The sequence below is a fragment of the Xiphias gladius genome, chromosome 15 (assembly GCF_016859285.1).
Source record: "Xiphias gladius isolate SHS-SW01 ecotype Sanya breed wild chromosome 15, ASM1685928v1, whole genome shotgun sequence".
Lineage (NCBI taxonomy): Eukaryota > Metazoa > Chordata > Actinopteri > Istiophoriformes > Xiphiidae > Xiphias > Xiphias gladius.
Window position 1 is genome coordinate 2,158,020 of NC_053414.1, and position 24,139 is coordinate 2,182,158.

At 41.4% G+C, this 24,139-nt stretch overlaps 1 protein-coding gene across 1 annotated transcript; it reads left to right on the top strand.

Annotated features, from left to right (window-relative positions):
• Positions 1-124: 124 nt before the first annotated feature.
• capn2b (calpain 2, (m/II) large subunit b) lies at positions 125-23,757 on the top strand. Its single transcript, XM_040146575.1, has 21 exons — positions 125-381; positions 4,416-4,485; positions 5,996-6,114; positions 6,810-6,943; positions 8,981-9,149; positions 9,378-9,461; positions 9,554-9,639; positions 9,905-9,970; positions 10,178-10,338; positions 10,681-10,850; positions 11,017-11,028; positions 12,174-12,385; positions 12,882-12,918; positions 14,760-14,825; positions 15,437-15,494; positions 15,572-15,636; positions 16,056-16,124; positions 16,212-16,290; positions 21,990-22,106; positions 23,358-23,416; positions 23,571-23,757. Exons 1-21 carry the CDS (start codon positions 145-147, stop codon positions 23,592-23,594), a joined length of 2,094 nt encoding a protein of 697 aa, XP_040002509.1. The 5' UTR covers positions 125-144; the 3' UTR covers positions 23,595-23,757.
• Positions 23,758-24,139: the final 382 nt, after the last annotated feature.

Below are 24,139 nucleotides of genomic sequence, written 5' to 3' on the forward strand. Positions count from 1 at the left end.
TGGCTCCTCCTCTGTCGGTCCGTGTTCGGGGCGGAGGTCTGACTCTGAAAATCTGCGCTGGGAGGAAAAGTTTGATCAGAAGAAGCTGCGAAATCTTTTTCACGCGGACGTGAAACTCTCTGGATCCTCTTCTTCTCCTCCACCATGTCCGGCGTGGCGTCCACTCTGGCCAAGAAGCGGGCCATGGCCGCGGGTTTCGGCACCAACGCCAACGCGGTGCGGTACCTGAACCAGGACTTCGCGTCTCTGCGGGCGCAGTGCCGCTCCGCCGGACAGCTCTTCTGCGACCCGACCTTCCCCGCCGCGCCCGAGTCCTTGGGCTTCAAGGAGCTGGGCCGGAGCTCCTATAAGGTCCGGGGAGTCACCTGGAAGAGGCCCACGGTAAGAATCCGGGCCTGGTCCCGGATTTGGGTCTTGCTCAGAAAGGGTGGGTTACTTTGGAGGAGTGGGTGGGGCTGGACGGGTGGGTGGGGTGGCTGTGGTGAGGGGGGTGGATTAGTTTGTCTCCAAAATACCTGAGGAGACACACAGAGGGACTCAAACATAAAAACGTCCAACAGGATTTGTCACGTATCTGATGAAGCTTCGTGGGATCTGTACCTGTGTTATTACTGATCCACGGTACAATGTTACAGGAACGTTATGGAGACGTTATGGAGAAAGGTCTAGTAGGACAAGCAGTGAAACGTCAGACACTGTAAAGTATTTGTATTTGTTTATGGTAAATGTAGACAACGGTCCTTGTATCTGCATATTTATATTTGATAATAGTGTAAATGTTCTTATAATCGAGACAAAGACCGTCTGGACTCAAGTTGAAACCTCAAATACACATAAACAACAATGTTCACAACCAGAAGCAAGAACTCGCTGCTGCGTTCAGAGACGCCTGCAGCCAAAAATAGGGGGATCAAGTCAATTAGGATTTTTAATTCACTCAATAAGAAATCATTCATTACAAAGGCTGCACCTGAAAGTGCATTGGAAATACCATCAAGTTCCCGAAAGTTACCGTTAAGTTACTTCAGACGGGTCAAGTCTCTACATCAGGAACTTTAGAGACCAACGGGTCCGGTATCAGAGAGTGGAAACCGTTTTACTCTTTAGTTACAGCAGAGACATTTTTGATCTTTGAAAACACAAGAGAAATATTATAGAGATGATCAAAATCTTCCGAAGCCTGTAACCAGACACCACATCCAGTAGTTACTGCAGAAATCTCATCTGTAGTTCGATCAGAGTACGTGGAGTTTACGGTAGAAACCTTAGAGAAATATCTTGAATAGAATCACGTAAACACAGCGAGTCATCACAGCTGCAGACACATTGATTATTACTGTGATGGTGGAAGTAAACCGTCTGACTTTTACTGGACTTTATTATGTGCAGAGCACAAATGTCACATGAGTGATTTTGCTAATACAACAGGAACCTTTTATTATGAAAACGGTGAGTCACAGACTATCAGAGACCATAAATACCAGAGAGCTGAGCCACTCCACTCTCAGGAAGAGTGGAGGTTCCTGGTCTGAGGGACCAGGGCCTGGAGGAGTGGGGACGGTGGTACTGCAACATCCATTCAGTATATTTCAATTAATTTATTAGAATCACCCCCAAACACACACACACACACACACACACACACACACACACACACACACACACTCACACAAACAGTAACAGCACTCTGTGATACACACTGTACTTTTCACGAGTGTCCTCGTGCAGATGTGTCACTCTGAGTGTTTTCAGTCAGAAGCAGGAAGTAGAGGGCAGAGGAAACGAGGGAGCGACAACCGTAGCACGACATGTTTTAATGTTTCCAGCCCCAGGTTTAACCGAGGGACAGTTTATAGAGAGAGAAGATAAATATAACTTCCTCAGACTTTCTTCTCTACATGTTTACTGTGAGTCTGGTAGAGGTTGTATTTTGTCTTGTGTTGATACGCTCACGTGCTTCATTGGAAATTCATAAATCAGAGCAGAAAAAAGCTGCACGGACACTATATATACAAGTATATATTCTACAGAAATCAACAGTAAGATAATAATAATAATAATAATAATAATAATAATGATAATAATAATAATAATAATGACTAAGAAAACTTCACAGTTGTAGTTCTGGTTCTGTGAAACCTGCAGGATGTTTCAGACCCGACGTTACCTGTCGAGCGTTTTAATGTTTTTTCACAGATATTTGAAGAATTTATAAAATTGTTTAAAGAAGAAAACCTGATGTTGTCCCAAAGTAAACTCCAGTAAAAGGGTCTTGGCTTCTGGCACTAAAGCTGGTCTGAGACTAAATTTAGACCAAAATGGACAATCTAACGATGGATGGATGACTGAATGGGCCAACATCAGAGAGACGCAAAACAACATCAGAGAGTCGCAAAACGACAACAACAAAATGCAAAATGACCACAAAGAGACGCAGAACAACAACAACAAAATACAAAACGACCACAAAGAGACGCAAAACAACAACAAAATACAAAACGACCACAAAGAGACGCAAAACAACAACAAAATGCAAAACAACAACAACGAACGCAAAATGACCACAAAGAGACGCAAAGAGAGGCAAAAACAACAACAACAAAACGCAAGACGACCACAAAGAGACGCAAAACAACAACAACGCAAAATGACCACAAAGAGATGCAGAACAACAACTAAACGCAAAATGACCACAAAGAGATGAAGAACAACAACTAAACGCAAAATGACCACAAAGAGATGAAGAACAACAACTAAACGCAAAATGACCACAAAGAGACGCAAAACAACAACAACGCAAAATGACCACAAAGAGATGAAGAACAACAACTAAACGCAAAACCACCACAAAGAGACGCAAAATGCCCACAAAGAGACGCAAAACAACAACAACAAAATACAAAACGACCACAAAGAGACGCAAAACAACAACAACAAAATGCAAAACGACCACAAAGAGACGCAAAACAACTAAACGCAAAATGTCCACAAAGAGATGAAGAACAACAACTAAACGCAAAACCACCACAAAGAGACGCAAAACAACAACAAAACGCAAAACGACCACAAAGAGACGCAAAATGACCACAAAGAGACGCAAAACAACAACAACGAACGCAAAACGACCACAAAGAGACGCAAAATGACCACAAAGAGACGCAAAACAACAACAACAAAATACAAAACGACCACAAAGAGACGCAAAACAACAACAAAATACAAAACGACCACAAAGAGACGCACAACAACAACTAAACGCAAAACCACCACAAAGAGACGCAAAACAACAACAACTAAAAGCAAAACCACCACAAAGAGAGGCAAAACAACAACAACAAAATACAAAACGACCACAAAGAGACGCAAAACAACAACAACAAAATGCAAAACGACCACAAAGAGACGCAAAACAACTAAACGCAAAATGTCCACAAAGAGATGAAGAACAACAACTAAACGCAAAACCACCACAAAGAGACGCAAAACAACGACAAAATGCAAAACGACCACAAAGAGACGCAAAACAACAACAAAACGCAAAACGACCACAAAGAGACGCAAAATGACCACAAAGAGACGCAAAACAACAACAACAAAATACAAAACGACCACAAAGAGACGCAAAACAACAACAACTAAACGCAAAACCACCACAAAGAGACGCAAAACAACAACAACTAAACGCAAAACCACCACAAAGAGACGCAAAATGACCACAAAGAGACGCAAAACAACAACAACAAAATGCAAAACGACCACAAAGAGACGCAAAACAACAACAAAACGCAAAACAACCACAAAGAGACGCAAAATGACCACAAAGAGATGCAAAACAACAACAACAAAAAATACAAAACGACCACAAAGAGACGCAAAACAACAACAACAACAAACGCAAAATGACCACAAAGAGACGCAGAACAACAACTAAACGCAAAACGACCACAAAGAGAGGCAAAACAACAACAACAAAATACAAAACCACCACAAAGAGAGGCAAAACAACAACTAAGAAACGCAAAACGACCACAAAGAGACGCAAAACAACAACGAAACGCAAAATGACCACAAAGAGAAGCAAAGAGAGGCAAAACAACAACAACGAAACACAAAATGACCACAAAGAGAAGCAAAGAGAGGCAAAACAACAACAACGAAACACAAAATGACCACAAAGACACGTGAAATGATCACAAAGTCGTCCAAAATGAGAAGTTGATGATGGGAAGGGGGATTGACCAACAGTAACATTTACGTGACCTTCTTCTTGGTTAAAAAACAGAACAGATGAAACACCTGTAGTGAATCAGCAGCTGTATCTGATCCAGTGTCTGATCCAGTATCTGAGCCGTGTATATTCTGAATGTTCAGGTAAGATCTGTGTCTCAGTCTCATCTCTCTCTGTCGTCCATCAGGAACTGGTCTCTAACCCTGAGTTCATCGTGGGCGGAGCCACCAGGACAGACATCTGCCAGGGAGCTCTGGGTGAGTTTTCCTGACTGTCCCTGAACACACCACAGAGCAGCTCACAGTTTGCCGGTTGAACACTGATTGAGGGGCTGCTGCTCGTGTGCAGACAGGTAGACAGGTACGCTGTCAGTTTCCTGATCAGGTGACTCGTCTGAACTTGTTTCATCAAGTGGAGACAAACAGAAGCAGTTGAACTTAATTTGGAGAAGAAATTGTGTCTGAGACAATGTAGGAAAAATTCAAGCAATTGATGTAATGGACTAAATAATTCATTAATATAGGATCAATCAAATCAAATGGTTTATTAATTCATTAACTATTTAACCAATTAGACCATATTAAATCTATTATTTTGAATTAAACAATTAATGTATATCTTCTAATGTTATTTTAACACCTTTTTACATTTAATATGTGCTTTGACATATAGATACATTTTTTATTTGATCATTTTTCTACTTTTTTGCAGTTTTATATGCAAATCCAAGGGTAAAAATATTTTTCAGAAGAGGAAGAAACTGAGATAACGTCTCATCATTTCCATCTCCGTGTCTGACAAAACTTAAACTGTGTTTTAAGTGCATCAGTTCCTGAATCTATACTCACTCTTCAGAACCAAACCGTGTTTAAAGCAGAAAATTTTGAACCAGATAAGTTAATGTGAACCAGCTGACTGAACCTGGCTCTGCTGTAATTAGAGGGAGCGGCAACGCTGAGCCCGGATTGGCTGAGCAGGAAGGAGCAAAACAGGAAGAAGCCTGCCAGCTATTGTTAGGGGCGAGAGACATCGACTCAGACATCAGAGAGAGGGGGTGAAGATATGAGCTGTCAACCAATGAGGACACACCCTCACACACACAGTAACACACACACAGCCTCACACACACATAGTAACACACACCCTTCAGTGTTGTGGGGAGTGAGTCAGCTGCCTGTCGTGCCTCCGTTAAACCACAGCAGTAGATCTGGGACTCGGATTTCTGTTGTTGTGTAACATCTTTAACAGCAAAGATTTGTTTTCACAAGTAGAAACATTAAAATTCAGCTGAAACAAGACTCAACAAATTCTCCAAAGGTTCCTGGTCTGTCAGTCGAACTTAAAGTCGATCGGTCCGGGAGTTTAGTCCAGAGCGAGACCTCTAATAAACTGCATGGCTGAGTTGTACGACGTGTTCAGAGAATATCTGTGGTCAGAAAATACAGAAAAGTCTTCAGGCTGTTTTTTGCTCCCGTGATTTTACTTCACTGTTGCTCCATTGGGAGCTTAACTATGGGACTGCACTGTTTCGGATTTTGAGTGACAAGTTGTTGTACATAGTTAGTTTGTGTTTTTCTCTGAGCTCTTCTCACTGGTTTGAAATCGACGGGAATCAGTTTGACAATGGTGATGTCACATGCACAAGGGGGCAAGGGGACCCTACCAGACTTGATTAGGCTGGATATCACTTGGACCAGGACCAACTCGGGTCCTGGGTTGGTTCTCCCTCTGTTGGTGTTGTTACTGAGCATTTTCCTGACTGTCCAGGTGACTGCTGGCTGTTGGCTGCCATTGCTTCACTGACCCTGAATGAATATGTGATGGCCAGAGTCGTTCCCACTGACCAGGGCTTTGGTGACGACTACGCTGGCATCTTCCACTTCCAGGTAACAGATGTTGGACATCAGCAGTGTTAGTCTGCATGAACAATGGTAAAAGGATATTTAAACTTAGTATGCAGTCAGTAACAACTTTATTACAAACACAGCCTCCATATATGATGAATTAAAGGCAACAACCGGACCGCCATTAGTTTCAACAATCTTCAGTACTGTTGCTATGGTTACCTGCAGCTTAATAAACCTTCAGCTCTTATTTAGGACAGAGGTTAAACTGTTGACTGTTTGCGGTGAACACATATGCACTGATCAGCCACAACATTAATACCAGTCACCAGTTTCAATGTTGTGGTTGATCGGTGTATGTAAAGACGATTTATAGCGTTCATGGGTAATATACACCCAAGGGGAATCATGTAAAAGTAAAACTATATGGGTCCTAACACTGAACCCTGTGGAACTCCATAACTAATGTAATTAGCCAAAAACTCAATTCTCAAGTTATCAATGAGTGACAGTTTGTCAGACCCCCCGGTGTCTCATTATTTACATTTAAGATACATTAGCAGTTGAAAATGAGCCTTTTGGCTAACATTAAAAGGTTGAACAACTGCATGCTTTCAAGAAAAATCTTTTTTTTTAAGTTTGAAGACAAGAAGAAAGAATCTATACCATAAGGATAAACTTTTAGTGTAAATGTCAACGTTGTGTCTCAGATTGTCTCCTCTGTCTCTGGTGTGTAGTTCTGGCAGTTCGGGGAGTGGGTGGACGTGGTGATCGACGACCGTCTCCCTGTCAAAGATGGAGAGCTGATGTTCGTCCACTCGGCAGAGGGGAGGGAGTTCTGGAGCGCTCTGCTGGAGAAGGCCTACGCCAAGTAAGTCCATCCAGGGATTCAACCCGACAACTTTCTTATCACAAACAATGTAGAACAATGTTGAGGAAGGGCAATGACTTTCTGATAGTGTCTCATATTGTTAGTGTTGTCCATCACTTCTATCAGTAGTAATAACCCTGTAGTCACAGAGTTAATATCTGAGAGCTGAGAACATGGTAACATCACTAAAAAAAATTTTGGGGTAATAATTTTACTAATCGTCTTTATTTTCTCTTTCAAATAAGTGTGTCTTACCTGTTCATTTGTTTACAACCTCTCTGACCTCTCTGGATTGTTTTTAGTGATGTCACCATGTTTGTCAAAAGTAAGACTCCTTTCCCTTTAATCATTATTCAGTGGTGGAGAATAATTCATTAAAGTTAAGGTTAATACCTTAACTTTAACTTTAATACCTTCCATCCTTTAAATTAGACCAAACTAGCCACAGGGCAGAATTCAGGGACCAGCTCCACCTTGAAGACCGGTGCTGAGAAATTGGAGAAGTATTCTGTGGCCTTGGCAAAGTGGCTTATTGGTTAGCATGCAGATCGGAAGCAAAACAAGGATCAGATTTGCTCTATGCATTTAAAGGTGCAGTATGTAAGTTTTGCTAACCCTACATAGCCAACATTAGCATTAACAGCTGTTTACTTATCATCCTAGAAGAAACGTTGTGAGTTCAGCTTCAAACTTCATTCCTTTACTCACCAAGAGATGTCTCCAGCGGTGGAAAGCAACGCCGATGTTAACTCTTGTTTTGCTTCTATTTCTATCACATCTTCTCTTCTACTGAAGTTAGCATGCTAACCAGCTAGACCTAGTCCAGCCACCCCGTCTCATCACTGTCCGATAGTGAGTCACTGAGGCGTCCAGTCTGTCCTGAAGCAGTAGCGCTGCTCAGAGAACGTATTCTAACCACTGTTCTTGTAAACACAATGATGGCCCCCTTTAAACTGAAAGAATGACTCTTAAAGTAGAAACTAGCATGACACATTAAAGTGAAAGTGTTTGCACTTCCCTCAGGTACTACGAAGACAATGTGTTTCTTGGCCAATAAACTCAGACTGTACACAGAGTGAAACACTTTACTGGTCAAACAGGGGAGATGAATCTTTGCTTGTTACTGGATCTGAACACACAACATGAGCCTGATAATTAGGCTGAACTCCCATTTTGTTTCACTGCATTCATTCAGCTTGATAGCATTTTCACATAAGCAGATTTCCTGTTGGGAGGGTTTATTTTGCTTTGCCTATCAGCAGTGATTGATGTATCTGCCCCCTCATTTTCAGTGGACACAGAAGCTTTGGTAGAGGTTGATCAAAGAAATATGTTGATTTAAAAGTTGTTGTTTCTGTAACTCGAATTACAACAATCCGTTCAGTTTCAAACACCCCATCCACTCTTGTCTGCTGCTGTTTTTCATAGATATAGCTAAATAAGTGGTAAACTATGAAGGAAGATGACACTGACATTCTTAATCCTGCCAACAAAGCACCGATCGGTCAACTTCACACCGGCAGAAGTAATTGTCAGCAGATGTATGAGTCGCTGAATAAATCGGCGATGTTGGTGGTGTTCAGAGGTCAGGAAGCAGGCTACCTTAAAAAGCACTTCACACTAAATGTTGTTGTGGAGCTAAAGCACCACTGCACTGACCTCTATGAGTTGAAAACTGTCACACTTCAATATGTAAATTAGAAGAATTTCTTGTAGATATTAGTTTTTGCAAGAGGCCAAAGAATATGGATTTAATTTTTGAGGTTTCACAGAAAACCCTGGGGCAACTCTCTCCACATGATTTGTTAGAGCCTGCTGACATTCCTCTGTTGCTTTCACTGAACAGTAGAGAACTGTATCGTCTGCATATGTGTAGATTCTGCAGTTAGTCAGCGTAGTATATAGCGAAGTGCTGTACTGCACAGAGATTTATCAGAACTTGCAGCAGCGAACAGGTGGGCCCAAAAACAGGTTTGTTGTCCTGTCTTTAGTTACTATTTGATGCTCAGCCTGCTTTTCTCTGTGTGTTCGCTGCAGAGTGAACGGCTGCTATGAGGCATTGTCTGGCGGTTCGACCACAGAGGGCTTTGAGGATTTCACCGGAGGCATTTCTGAGAACTACGACCTTCAACGACCTCCGTCCAACCTGTTCCACATCATTAAGAAGGCCCTGGAGGCTGGAGCGCTGCTGGGCTGCTCCATCGACGTGAGTCTGGAGGGAAAAACAATAAAAACAAACAACAACCTTACATCATGTTCAATATTGTCTGGTCTAGTTTTGTTAAGTCATGATCTGTTACAGTAGGTTCCAGTATCTTACAGGAGAGAAAAGTGAATGTTTACTCTTTACAGATTGTCATCAATGACAATGATGATGATGATGATGATGATGATGATGACACGCTGAGTTGTCTTTGTTTCTGTGTCGGTGTAGATCACTAGCGCCGCAGACTCGGAGGCTGTAACTCGTCAGAAGCTTGTGAAAGGCCACGCCTACTCGCTGACTGGCGCCGTGGAGGTAACGTCACGTCGTAACGATGAAATAAGAAAGGAATAAGATAACATGAAACCAGAAGCCTATGAAATGTTGTTTTGTTGGTCTGTTTCCAGGTGAACTACCGGGGTCGGCAAGAGAAGCTGGTGAGGATGAGAAACCCCTGGGGTCAGGTGGAGTGGACTGGAGCCTGGAGTGACGGGTAACGAAACCAAGCACAACACCTACATACAAAATAACACAACTTCATATACTGGGAAATAACAAATATATATCACACACACATATACTAATAAACCTCTGCAGATCAACCCTCCTGCTCTGCTGTAAACAGATATTCATTTCCTATTTGTATTTTTACCATCCCTCTATGTTCATTTCACTAAGCTTGTTTTATGTTTTCTTAAAAAAGTGCTGCATAGAGACTGTTCTGTTTTAACAGCAACGTTATTATTATGGTAATACAGATCATCTGAGTGGAACTACGTGCAGGGAGACTGTCCACATGCCAACGCTGAGGACGGAGAGTTCTGGTAGGTAGAGTCTCTGGAATATTTGACAAGGACAGTTAATCCGGTTGAGTTTGGGCCTGACCCGTTTACATTTTACAATCTGTTCATTTAATGGTAGGAGATCAGAGGTCAATGGTCAAAGTATCCCAACAATATTAGACAGAGGTAGAATTGTTGGTATTGGTTGTGGCTGTGGAGTGAGAGCTTTTCTCTGTCCTATCTCTGCAGGATGTCTTTCAATGAGTTCTTGCGTCACTACTCCCGTATCGAGGTTTGCACTCTGACCCCCGACACCATTGAAGACGACTCAGTTAAACACTGGAGCGTCAGCAAGTTTGACGGCACCTGGAGAAGAGGATCCACCGCTGGAGGCTGCAGGAACCACCCCTGTTAGTGCTTAAACTACCTATACTAGTATAGACTGGTTTCACAAAAGAAGTCAGTAGCTGCAATGAATTGGTGATAAAAGGTACATTCAATTTACACTTGAAGTTAAAACAATATAGAAAGAAAGAAATGCACCAAATGAAAGGTACCCCAGCAGACGTCAAGGTTGACCCCATCTGATTCGACCTAAAATGAGTACGGGGGAGGTTTTTTCTTCCTCTGTGAAGCTTCGTTAGGGCATACCTGTGGCCTAGTTGGAACAGATTTCAGGATCTGAAGGTTTAAAGAGTTCCCTGGTGAGAGGTAATGGTCCTGGTCTAACGGGAACCTGTCTTCTTCTTTAGACACATTCTGGATGAATCCACAGTTTGTGATCAAGCTGGAGGAGGAGGACGATGACCCAGATGATGGTGAGGTGGGCTGCAGCTTCGTGGTCGGTCTGATCCAGAAGAACCGCAGGAAACTGCGGAAACAAGGAGAGGACATGCACACCATCGGGTTCGCCATCTATGAGGTGAGAACTGAGGAAGTTTAATGTCCGATTATGAAGAAAAAGGTCTCAAATATAGAAGGCTGCACAAAATGTGTTTTTTTTAAGCAGATTCCTGAGATAGAAATACAGATGTATCCAAAATTCACTTTCCAAACTAACTTTTTTTTTGTTTTGTGTTTTATTTCAGGTTCCGAAACAGGTGAGCACTGGACCTATAACACCTTCAGGTTAAAGGGTGAAAGCTGGAAAACAAACTTTATTCTTTATTCAAGTCTTCAGGCTTCAAATCTCCAACCAGGACACATCACACTTTTTAGATTCATCTTTTTAAAAATGAGTAAAATACTTTGAAGTGTTTTGCCTTGTTGATGTCAGAAAACTCTTAAAAACAATGGGCCAGAAACTGTATCATACTGTTTGCTTTAGACTTTCACAGACAACTCATGTGCTCTTTCCATTTCTGTTGACCATTTCTCTACTCATAACATCAGTTTTTAGATTGATCTCCTGCCCTTGCCTTGAAAAGTTTGCTGTCAGAAAACAAAACCCACAAGACAAAAACGGAGCAAACATGGACGATGTAAAAAGAATAATACCGGCACATTTAGGGCAAAGTTTATGTGCCATAAATTATGAAAAAAATTACATGAAGTTATGTTACCTCCTCTATAAACCACGTTTACACTTTGGTGGCAAATTAAACAAGCAGGATGTAACATGTTAATTAGCAAGCTTTAGGTGCTGGTAGGTGAGCCGGGCTAGCTGTTTTCCATTTCCAGTCTTTTTGCTAAGCTAAGCTAACTGGCTGCTGGCTGTGATTTCATACTTACAGCTCAGAGATGAGCGTGGTATGAATATTCTCATCTAACTCCCATTTACCAAAATGCTGAACTATTTCTTTAAGGAGGTTTCTCTTCATCAGTACTTAAATGCACCATCAGGGAGAATTTTCATAAATGCATGTCTACATGTTGATAATGTTACTAAGGCAGAAAAATACAGAAGACTAAACATTTCAAGTATCTGCAGATACAAGTAGAAACAAGTGGCTGTCTGGGGGGAAGGAAACGAATTTAAAAACAGATGAATGATTTGAAAATCCCCAGGGATGGAAACAGCGCGCGACGTGTAGTTTAAGGCCAGAAACAGAGAAATCAATTAGCATGGTCTTTGAAAGGCTGAATCCATAGCATTTTCTTCCCGGTTCTAATAATTCAGTAACTCAGCATAATATCTCAGGACAATAGACAGAGATGTATAGATGATGTTTATTGGTCACACCACCTTTGTTGTTATCTAAATGCAAGTTCTCCTTTTTGGCTGCCCCCCCACACACACACACAGTTCCACGGGCAGCGGGAGGTGCATCTGGATAAGAACTACTTTCTGACCCACGCTCAGACAGCGAGGTCAGAAACCTTCGTCAATCTGCGCGAGGTCAGCTCTCGCTTCAAACTGCCACCTGGAGAGTACCTGATCGTCCCCTCCACCTTTGAACCACACCTCAATGGAGACTTCTGCATCCGGGTGTTCTCCGAGAAGCAGACAGAGACCCTGTAAGATCCTGAAACGTATTGATACTCGTGTGTTTGTGGGGAGGAGGTAATAAGAGGACTGTTTGAACAGCCTCTTCGTCTTTAGTCAGTACTGAAGGTGTCTGGATGCGGTCAGAGGTTTCAGAGGTTTCAGAGTGGGCAGAAATCCAAGAAACTGATCCAATCCACATTCTTTAGCCTAGCCCACATGGTTCGTACAAAAACCTGTCTGTAGCCCCTCTGTGGTCCTTCATCTGTGCCTGAATGGAGGTTTTGAGACCTGGAGTTTGTTTTTACTGTTTGCTGAGCCCGTTCACTGGGGAAGGTTGTCTGTTTGTTGGTGGGCTGCCCAACTAGATTCCTTGCATAGGAAACACTGTGTGTGTGTGTGTGTGTGTGTGTGTGTGTGTGTGTGTGTGTGTGTGTGTGTGTGTGTGTGTGCAGTAATGATCCAGTGGAGTTGTATATGTGACTAATGTGTCCAGCGTTTTCTAACTTTTTCGTGATTCTCTGTCAGACCCTGTGACGATCCAGTCAACGCTGAACTCGATGATGTAAGTAAAAACGATTCCACACTAACGTCAGTAATGTCATCACTAGCGTTAAACAGTATCAGCAGTGTCTTACTGTAAACGTATGTCAACATTAGTAAATACATGCTGGAAGATTTCAAAATAAATGTCACAAAATACTAAAGGGAGCAGATTAAAAATCACTGCAGTTACGGTAGAGTACGGTACAGTATCGGTCAAACGCTGAACTAAGAACGTCATCAAAACAAAAACAGCACCTGACATCCAGCTTGAAGGGGCACTTCAACGTTTCCGTAAATCCTCTTCTTCTCTGAGAGTCAGATGTTCAGACTGACACCACTCTCGTGTCTCTACAGTTAATATGAAGCTTTCATCACAGCTGGTTAGCTTAGCTTAGCATAAAGACTGGAAACAGGGGGAAACAGCTAGCTTGGCTCTGTCCAGAGGAAACAAATCCACCCATCATTACCTTACCTAGTTCAAAAACAACAGTTGACAGAGGGTTATGTATTGGAACTTCTTGGAGTCTCTTCTTGGAGTCTTGGTCTTACCAGGCTGGTTGCCTGGTAAGACCAAGAAATAGTCTGTTTTCTGTCTGTCTCGAGATTTCCCAAAATTTTGAACTATGCTTTAAAGGAAAAGTCTGATTTATTCCAGCTCTGGTTTTATTTTGGTAGTTGAGTTCATCATTTCTGTCAGTGATAATAACTCACTACTCACCAAGTTAATGTCAGGAATCTGTGAATGGTTCAAGAAACGCAAACAGTGTTTGTACGTAAATAAGATCCAAGTTGTAATAAATTGGGATTTATCCCTTCAGTTAATCCTGTTTTACGGTTTTGTTGCCTTCAGCGCAGAACTCACCTGTCGTGTCACATCGTATGATGTTCATCACTCAAACTGTACGGACAGATTCGAGAAGTGTTCGAAGTACAGGAGCTGGTGTTTGAGGAGCATCCGTTCCTAGAAAAACAACTTGACACAAGGGATCGAGACTCTTCACTGTCTTTGAAGAGAACAGTACAGTTTGTACTCTGTCAGTGCTGAAATGATTAGCTGATCAACATAAAACAAATCTATTGAAAATCTATTGATTCTGTTTTACTATTTCAGTAACTCTTTGGGTAGTTTCAAAACTTCAGACAAAACTGATCACGACTGGAAAAATGTTACCTGATTGGACAAAGTTTAATCACTTCCATTCATGCTGATTGATTATACTTTGTATGTTTAAATGAGAAATTGGAATTTCACGATCGCATCTGAGTTTTTGTGTAAATTTCAAATAGGATTCTAAAGACCGCATCAATTCAAAGTAAAATATTTCAGGGCTGTAAATTCTGACTCTCAGTGGAGCGCGTTCCCACCGCCAGGGCCGAATTCTGACGAACATGTGGAAGAAAAACGCCTCATCTCGCAATGTTAAAAAAAGTGATAAATAAATTCCTGGATCCGCCCCTTCGACCGGGTTCTTCCCTGGCCCAGGTCCCAGCCCTCGTCCATGTTTGGTGCAAATCGGTTCAGTAGTTTTTGCATAATCCAATGACAAACAAACCAACCAACCAACAGACTAACACAGGTGAAAACAGAACCTCCTTGCTGCAGGTTATGAAGAATTGTGTGATGCTAGAATTTCACAGGAGGAAATTCAATTTCTTATTCAAATCTTTGTGGCCTCTTTTTGCTTTCATGTGGTGCCAGTTTCTGTCAGAGTAACTGGACACGTTCTAGACTATGATCTAATATCTATATAACGTCATACAAAATAACTGAAACATTAACTGCTGACCCTGTTTCAGTATTGCTGAGTAAATAAAGTTTTGTATTAATCTGCTGATTGTCACCTTGCTGTCTGTGTTCAGGAGACGGTGTCTGATGAGGAGGTGGACGCAGGATTCAGAGGTCTCTTCACTAAACTCGCCGGAGACGTAAGTTTTCTCTTTTCATCTTAACAGCTGCTGACTGAGACATAAAATCTCAGCTTTAAATTCTGTTTTATCTCGTTGTTTAACACCCCCCCCCCCAAAGGGAATCAAAGATGTCGTTCACATGCTCATCGGGTTTTCTCCTGCCCGGCCCTTTTTTCTCACTCCTCCTTGATGCATTTGGTAACATGATTAAATGAGCCAGAAAACACCATTTATGGGGCGTTTATGTCTTTTATAAAAGTCATACATGTTCACAGTCGGCATTTACAGCCAAAGTCAGCTGTGTGTGAAGCTGTGGCAGAGGTCTTAGCTCTGCAGTGTAGAATCGAGGATCCCACTGATTTTCTGTTTTGCTTTTCTGATGAAATATGGAGGTTGAATTATGTGCAATACGTATGTTATTAGACATTTAGAAAATTATTAAAGCTGTATTCATCTGGTTTGAAAACTGTTGAGTCTTTTGTTCAGTGAAATGGATTTTTAACAAGTCGAAGACCAGGTGTTGACAGTTTACCTGTCTGTCTGCGGACACGTGTGCTCAGGTGTAGGACAACCTGCTGCAGGACGTTCTAAAACACGACTGGTTGGTTTGAGTTCTCCTTGTGTTTCAGGACATGGAGATCTCTGCGGCGGAGCTGCAGACCATCATGAACAAGATCGTCGCCAAACGTAAGTTCACCCGAAGCTTCAACACATTTAACCTGAACTCAGTCAGCTGCAGGTTTAACTTCCTGTGTTTTTAACAGGAACTGACATCAAAACTGACGGCTTCAGTATGGAGACCTGCAGGGTCATGGTTAACCTGATGGACGTATCCTTTAACGCGGAAACATTATGTTTAACTTTAGGAAGCCATAAAAGAAGATAAAAACACTCTGCAGTCAGCGAAGTTCAGCGATTTCAGTCGTGTTTTTGTGTTATTGGGGTCAATCCAACAGTCTGAAACGCTCGTGTTTTCATCATCATATGATTTCTGGTGGTTTGATAGAGGAACTAAACTGATCTCAGTAGAAAACTGTAGGAAATTGCACAAAACACACAAAAATACAGGACGATGACATGAGCTGCTGCAACGGGCTGCTCAGGCCACTGCGGCAACATCGTCTCATAGAATAACTCACTATGAATAGACTCTTCCACACCTGCGCAGCAGTGGTGTGTCAGCGCTGCAACACAGAGCCGCTCCAACAGAAAACATAGAAAGGGCAGTGATCCTTAACCCTGCAGCAGGACAGCGGGAACGGGAAGCTTGGCCTCGGAGAGTTCGCCACACTGTGGAAGAAGGTTCAGAGATATCTGGTGAGACGCGACCTTTCACCTATAAATCCAAACGTCTGACTTTACCTGATGAGTTTTACAAATATCTGTATTTTCACGTGTCTGTAGTCCATCTATAAGAAGAACGACTCCGATAACTCGGGGACGATGAGCACTCCAGAGATGAGAGTGGCCTTCAAAGATGCAGGTCAGTCTTTAGTCTTCTTCCTCTTCTGCAGGAAATCCATCCTGAATGTTAGACTGATGCAGACTGAGCTCTGAGTTCCTTCCCATTATTTTTCTAAATCTATTTGATCATAAAGAAGTAATTGTGGCCGAAAGCCGAGTATTTGGGATAGAAAAACTATAATAATAAAGAATTAATGAATTGAGAAGCTCTGAGTCCTTAAACCTTTTACATAAATTCCTCCACCTGAACCAGGTCTTTGTAACTACAGCCCAGATTCAAACCAGCAGCCTTTTCTGGAGACCACCTGAATCGGTTTCTGTATTTACTCGTCGTGAGGATCATTTGTTTGTTGCAGGAGCTTTTATTCCTTCTGCTGTGTTGACCTCTGACCTCCTCACTGATGTTTGCATGTTCATGTGGCAGGACTGGAATCTCAGTCCTGTTTGAAAACTCAGTCTCTAATCTTCTAACCAGCAGCTGTCAACTGTTTTCTTTAACTGTCTGTCTGCTTTAACTGTGAGTGCTTGTTAAAATCTTGACTTTCTCTGTTGTGGTTTGGTACAGAAGCCGCAGGCTGACTGTACAGCAGCAGACTCAGAGCATATGCTCTGATTTTAAGCACGCAAAGTTTAATCAGGATGAATGTAAATACTTTTTCTCAGTTTGAGTTCTCTCTGGTCTGCTCTTCTTTCCTTTTTCTTTTCACCAGTACAGTTTTTAGTTCCTGCCAAACTTCTCTGTGAGCCAAAGCTGCTCTGGAGACAAACTTCACTGAGTGGAGTCAACTAACGTTTTCACAGTTCATTAAATTGTTGTAACTACAACTCGGATATTGACGTGAACGATATTTACAAGTCGGTTCATTTATGGTAACTCTGATTTGACACGAACATGGCATCAGATGTACAGACTTTCACGGGGGCTGAGAGCTGCTTGTGTACGTGCTGCAGATATGACAAATTCATTTTCTTAATTTCTACCTAGCTATCTAGTTAGCGAGCCGCTATTTCGGTGTGATGTCATTGCGTTCGTAACAGGGTTGGTTGGTTTCGTTGAGAGTGAGTACGTTGAAGCATTTCTGAACTGTAACACTAATTTTTCTTATGGGATTAATAAAGTTCTCTATCTATCTAGTATCTTTTTTTATTAAGGTCTGGCTTCTAATCCTTACTTTAATGTTCCTGTTGTTACTAGGTGCTGTAATAGGTAATAGTTACTAGTACTAGTTTTTGGAGACTGATTATCAACCCATAGTATCTGTCATGAGGTGGCTGATGTGCGTTATTGCAGCCCAGGACCAGGAGAGGGCTCCAGTGCTATTTGCATAGTATCTAAAATATATGTTCAGTAAAAGGCAAAAACTAGACTAGACCGAAAAACTGAAAAAAAACAACCATATGCATAAATATATAATTTGGCCTACTGCTGCTTCTATTGGTTCATATTGTTGATTTATTAGTGCTATGGAAATGTTGGTCGTGAATAAAGCCAGGGCACCAGTGAGCAGGAAGGGCTGAGATCAGCCAATCACAAATGATTATTTTGTTGTCCGGCCTCCAGTGGTTTCCTGGGTTGACGGTCAGACCGTAAGCACTTTGGGTTGAAAAAGTAAGATATTGTTCCAAAAAGTTTAGTTTGCCTTACTTTGGTTCCTGATGGCTACAATATTTTTGTAATTTACTGGCCACGAACGAATAGCAAGAGGTGTTCATATGTGCTGCTGTTTGGAGTGAAAGATGTGTCCCAGAGATACGCAGAGAGACACTCATGTGGAACTTTTTTTGCAATGATGATGTTCATATAAAACAGCTATGTGTCTGTGACAGATATTGGTGAACACTATCACACTGATACCACAAGGCAAGGATGCAAATGCATGACTCAGACAAAAAAAATGGGTTCCAAAAAACTCCTTCTTTACTTAGCAAAAGGTTCGGTACACAGGCAGGCAATCAGGAACAGGCAGACAAAGCCAGAGGGCTAGGCTAAGGCGAGGTCAAAAAACCAGCACAGAGTCACACGAAGAACACTGACGCTGGGAAATCACTGGAACGCTCGCTACAGAGAACGAAGACGAACTGGCACAGAGCGAAGGGAGCACAAAGACTAAATACACCAGGAGAGGGAAGACAATGAGACACGGGTGCAGCGCAATTGGGGCAGAGCAGACAATCACAGTGGCGGGAAACACGTGAGGGCAGGAAGTGGGCCTCTGAAACGAGAGGGAAAAAGGGTAAGAAACACAAAATGAAACAGGAAATGCAACATGACAAATACTGATATTCTGTCATGGACATAGTTGATGTCGTAGTACCTGCCGACTTCTGTGGGTCGCTAGATGCCCTACCAGTCCCTCTCCTGTCCGGCTGGCGCATTTCAGTGCCCTTTCCCTGCAGCTGACTGATGTCTCTGCATTGCTGTTGTCAGAGTATGTTGGGCGTAGAGCACACATTATAGGCAGTGAAAGGGAAAGCAGACGGACCTCAGGCTCTAGTCTGTTGGTGTGGCAAACAGCTAGCTTGCCTGCCTCAAAGGTCTTCTCCTCGATGTAATCTCCCTCCAAACATGACTACCTCAAAACCTAGCATCTGCCTGGACCGTGTGCGGTCAGTGTGTCAAATTGAAGATGTAGTTGAAAACTGTTGTTGAAGCTCTGTAAACTGCTTTCGAAGGAGAGTAGCTAAAGTGAGACGCACAGAGAGGTTCGTCTGCGGAGGGAAAGCCCGACCTTGCACTCGTGGGGCAAAACTGGCGACTCAACTCAACTAGATTTGTCGCTAGGTGCTTTTTGAAAAAAAAGTCACTAAAGGGGTCTGAAAAGTCAGTAAATTTAGCGTAAAAAGGTGCTATTCATTTTAAAAGAGCGACGGCCAATGAGGGAGCTCCCAAAAAAAAAGGTTCACTGCAAACCCCTGGAGACAGTGTCCATTGGGGGGCTCTTTCTTTTCAGTGCCAGTGCGGCAGTACTGAACATGGACGGTTTTTTCCTTGGGTTTGACCCATGTAAAACTAATTTTTACATCCTGGAGCAATGCAAGAGTGGCCTCTCTTTTGTCTTCTAATGTCCTGTGGTTCCTCAGTCCCCGTCTTTCACTGTCTCTCAGTGTCTGTCTTTCTCTGTCTCTACCATTGTATCTGTTAAAATCAGCCAAGCCAACCAACCCTTTGACATCACGTTGTATAGTACTGCAAGACGGAGGCGCCATTGCTAGGAAAGGTATAACGGGGGCTTCTTTTTTCTTTTATGTATTTACATTTGTCATGTTTGTTATATAATTGTTGATTAGAGTGAGATCCATTTAATAAATCATGTCGACTTCATTTACCGCTTCATATCCACTATAACCCCTCCTTGAGCCGCGACCGTGTTGGTGAGCGGTCAACTCAGACTTTTACTTTGCAAGTTGTAGCGCTCCCTCGAGAGTCTTTCACAGATTCATAAGAACAGTAACCATAGCAGTGATAGTGGTAAACTACTGAAGGTTTATCAGTAAATATTTGGACAGTACTTCAGCTTGTGCCTCTCCTCTGTAATGAGGAGATGACTCTGTCCATCCACATTTTCCTAAGTAAACCCATGTTCCTCATCTGACTCCACTGACATTAAACTGACATTAAAAATTCATTGCCACTTTTGAGAAAGAGTTCAACATGTTAGAATTTAAACTTCATGGCTGAGTGAGTGAGTCATGGGAAGTCCCGCTGACTCATGGCAGAAACCTCCTCCTGTGTTTTCAAAGGAAAACCGTTTAAACAGTGGAAATGAATTATTGTTTTTCATCCAGTACCGTTCTCCTCCCAGCAACGTGAGGAATGAGGATGACAGGTTTTATTTTCACACGGCTATTGAACATTTGCTGTGGATTTATCTCAGAGATTTAACAGTGAAGAAACTGAATTGATCATCTGATCACTGATAACTTTAGAATAAAAAGTTTCTTCTGTTCAGATCAGTCTGCTCAGTCTCTCCTGCTCACTAACATCTTCTTTCTCTCTCCTGTTTCTGGATTCTGTGTATTTCTCTCTCAGATCTAAAATAATGCTGTGTTTGTGTGCTTCCTTCTGCTGCTGCTGCTGTCTGGACTGTCTCCAACTCCACATTTTACTGTCAGTAAACTGATGACCATTATGACGATGGGACGTTACGTCCCGCCGAGGAACAGCATTAGAAGTAGCTGTCTTGCCCCAGAAAGCCAAAACAAAGTAAAACCATATCAGAATTGAATATCGGGATTTTGACATGTTGACATGTGTCATAGAAAATGTTTTTTGTTTAATGAGATACATTGATTTTGTGGAATATTGAGAACAAATGTGTGATATAACAGCTTAAAATATTTTTTTTAAACAAGGAAAGTTTACTTTTAAATCTAAAATAACTATAGGTAGTAATAACTAGAAAATTTTGTCATAGTAATATATAAAAATAGCTTGTTTTACCATGAAGAGGAGCTTGTTAGAGAATTATTTGCTTGTTATGTTGAGACACTGAGCAAATATTTTTGTCATGGTGGCAGCAATAAAGTGGCGTATAAAGCAGCACGTAAGATTTCCAGTACCTACATAAAAACTAAGTAACTGCGATCTGGTTTGGTAATCTGACAGCCATTCGTGACATCCAGCTAATCAACTGAAACCAGAAAATCCTCTCAAGTTAAAGTTACCTACTGAGATAGTCACGGCTAGCCTTTAGCTAAATCCTTCGCTAGAGCTAAATTTACTTCTTTCTCCATATCCTTTTCTTGTCCTACTGTCAAAATAGACATTTCAATGAACCAAGTTTGTTATCCCGCGTGAAGTCATGGAGACAAGAAAACACCTGCTAATCTAGTCCTGCTAAAAGCTAACTGGCCTTGTTTAGCAGAATAGCAGTAATTGCCATCACAGCCTCTGATTCTAGTGGATTTACAGGATTTTGTGGTGTTAACCTAAATGTAATTAAACTGTAAATTTTAGGTGGGTGACTTGGATTAAATCACAGAGTATGTATCTCTGTATCCTGATATCAGGATATATTGAGAGTTTTTCCTTATCTGAACCAAAGGGTCTGAAGGATGTCATGTTTACAGACTGTAAAACCATCTGTGACAAATATTCAGTTTTGGGCTACGTTGAATCGATCATATAATAAATCAGTTGATAAACTTTTTATGAAATCTCACAGGAAAGTTTTGGTCAATTCAGCAAATTAAATACCTAAAAAAATCAAAGTACTTTATCATATTGATACTAAAATTACAAAATAATCCAATATTACAATAAAAAAGTCCTGATCATTCTTTCAACAGTTATGTATTATAAACTCTCTGACTGCAGGTGTATATCGTCATATCCCCCAAATCTATTGTAGATTGATGCTATTTCAGTTTCAAGATAGATATTGATATTACAAATTATGTTAACTTAAATTGAATTAGTATATGTATGAAACATTACTCTTTAGCTTTGTTGGACCAATGTTAACGTTAGCAGTAGTAGTAGTTCTGTCAGCTGTAGCATTATCTATGCTAATGTTGATAAATCTGACAACATTTTTTACTTGTTGAATGTTTTAACTTTTACACCTCATGTTTTCATATTGATTGTTTTTTAAAACTGAAAATCAGCGACAACAGAAAACAAGATGTTTTCAGAGGTGTCCACGTTAGCGTGGTAATAGCCTGGTGTTGTTTGATGCTTGTCTCCGCTCCACGGTAACTCCTCCTGTCGTGCTCCAGGTTTCACTCTCAACAACACCATCTACCAGCTGCTGGTGGCTCGATACTCCGACCCGGACATGACCATCGACTTCGACAACTTCGTGGGCTGTCTGATGAGGCTGGAGATGATGTTCAGTGAGTCAACGGTTCATTTAGTCAACGTACACAAACAGTTCAGAACAACATTTTCCTTTCAGACGTCAATGCTTTCTTGCATAAGGACCGAAGTGAAAGGTGTTATCAGAAACACGTCCATACACACTGACTGACCTCTAAGATGAGTGATGATGATAATGAATCTGCCGAAACAAAACACATCCTGCCGACGAAGAAGTCTTCCCCTTTTGGTGGCAGAACTTAGTCATGACCTCATTACCTCAGTATTTCTAAGATCCTAACTTTGGCTTTGGGCATCTCTCATAAATTTTAAAATAATTTGCAGGCAAAAATTATTATTATTTTGTATAACTAATTAGTCATTTGTACTCTCAGATTAATAATTCTTAATAATAATTCTTTCCTGCAAATGCTTCTCAGGCACTGGTCTGAACTAACAAATGACAACAGATAGTTTCCACAGAGACAGATCCTCTTGGACACTGACTCATTGTTTTTCACTCTGTTAGTGATTGAAAAAATCCAGAGCAATAAGATCACTCCATATAGGTTCCTGACTGTTAAAGGAGCCTTTTTTTTCTCCCATGATACAGGGGTATTAGTCACAGGTTTATTTATGTTGGTTGGTTTTGGTAATTGCAAATGTTTAAGAGAATCTGCGCCGTTAAAGTACAATATGAAATAAGGCGGGTCCTGCTCTGGTCTCTGTCTTGTAGAGGGGTGTGTCTCAAAATCTAGTTTTAAGAGCTTCATCTTGTAAGTGTGTATTGCGCTTACATGGTGCATATTCATAGATAAATACGTGTTTAATCAAAGAATGACAAATAAAATGATCACATATCAGTAGAGGAGGCTACATTATATGAGGAAAGTGTGCTTGCAGCGGAAGTCTTGGTGTTAAAACATTTTAAATAGTTTAAATGTTTGAACACGAGTTTTTAGAGCTTATGAAAACAGACAAACAACTTAGAGGTTAATCACTGCAATGTGCTGAGGTTTAAGTTGAAGCAAAAGTTTCTTGTTTTGATAAGACAAGTTGGTATCTTGTTATAACAAAACAATGATTAATAGTATAACATAATATAATATAATAATGTAATGTAATGAAATTTGATATACGGTAATAACAAGACAATAGGGGCTTAGAAGCAGATCTGTTCCCCGGGGCCCCAAACAGGTTAATCGTGTTGGTTAGACGCGTTTGTTCTGCTGATGTTGACTTTAAAATGTGGCAGAAAACACTGATGTGTGATCTATCTCCCTCTACAGAGATCTTTAAGAATCTCGATCCTCACAACAGCGGCTCCATTGAGCTCGACTTCAACCAGGTGAGAACAAACAAATACACACGACAAAATGTTTAACACATTCGCACACCGAGAGTCTGTGGGAACAACCAGAGCCTGGTCTACCCCAGTCTATAACTAACGTGAAACATGTTCAGTTCAGGTCTTGACTTGTTTTCCCTGTGTCTGATTGCAGTGGTTAAACTTCGCCATGATCTGAACCGTGACTCCATGTTCGACTGGAGCTTCAGTGTTACACCAGCACCCTATATTCCTGTTTACAGCCCCCACTTCTCTTAAACTCCTAATGTTTTATATGTGAGGCTTGTGTTTTATTATCTATACACTACCTGACTGACAGTCATTATGTAAAGTCAATAAATTTATACACAAAAACTTCTTGTACTTCAGTCATTTTTAATATCAGGTTTCGTCTTTGTATGTCAAAAACAGAGTTAGATCCAGGATGTGTTGAGCCTAGCTTAACACACAGACTGGAAACACGGGGGAACTGCGGGCTAAACTTGTTGTAATCTAGTTGATAAGTTAGCTTGCTAGCTCCCAAGCAGCAAAAGGGAATATCAAAGCAACAGTCCAAAAAGGGGTATCTTTTCCAGATTCAGATGTTTCAGTTTCATCTCTGAGGGTTCAATACAGAGATATGTTCAGGACATGTTTAGCCTAGCTTAGCACAAAGCCTAGAAACTGGAAACTGTTAGTCAGCTTTGTCAAAAATATTAAGCCAGTAACAACTACTTAATCAAC

What these genes read in the sequence shown, in the direction of transcription:
- capn2b (XM_040146575.1), top strand. Translation starts at nt 145, where the DNA reads ATGTCCGGCGTGGCGTCCACTCTGGCCAAGAAGCGGGCCATGGCCGCG. An exon ending in TGCTGGGCTGCTCCATCGAC is followed by an intron (nt 9,150 to 9,377) that starts GTGAGTCTGGAG and finishes GTGTCGGTGTAG; the next exon opens with ATCACTAGCGCCGCAGACTC. An exon ending in GAGGCTGGAGATGATGTTCA is followed by an intron (nt 22,107 to 23,357) that starts GTGAGTCAACGG and finishes CTCCCTCTACAG; the next exon opens with AGATCTTTAAGAATCTCGAT.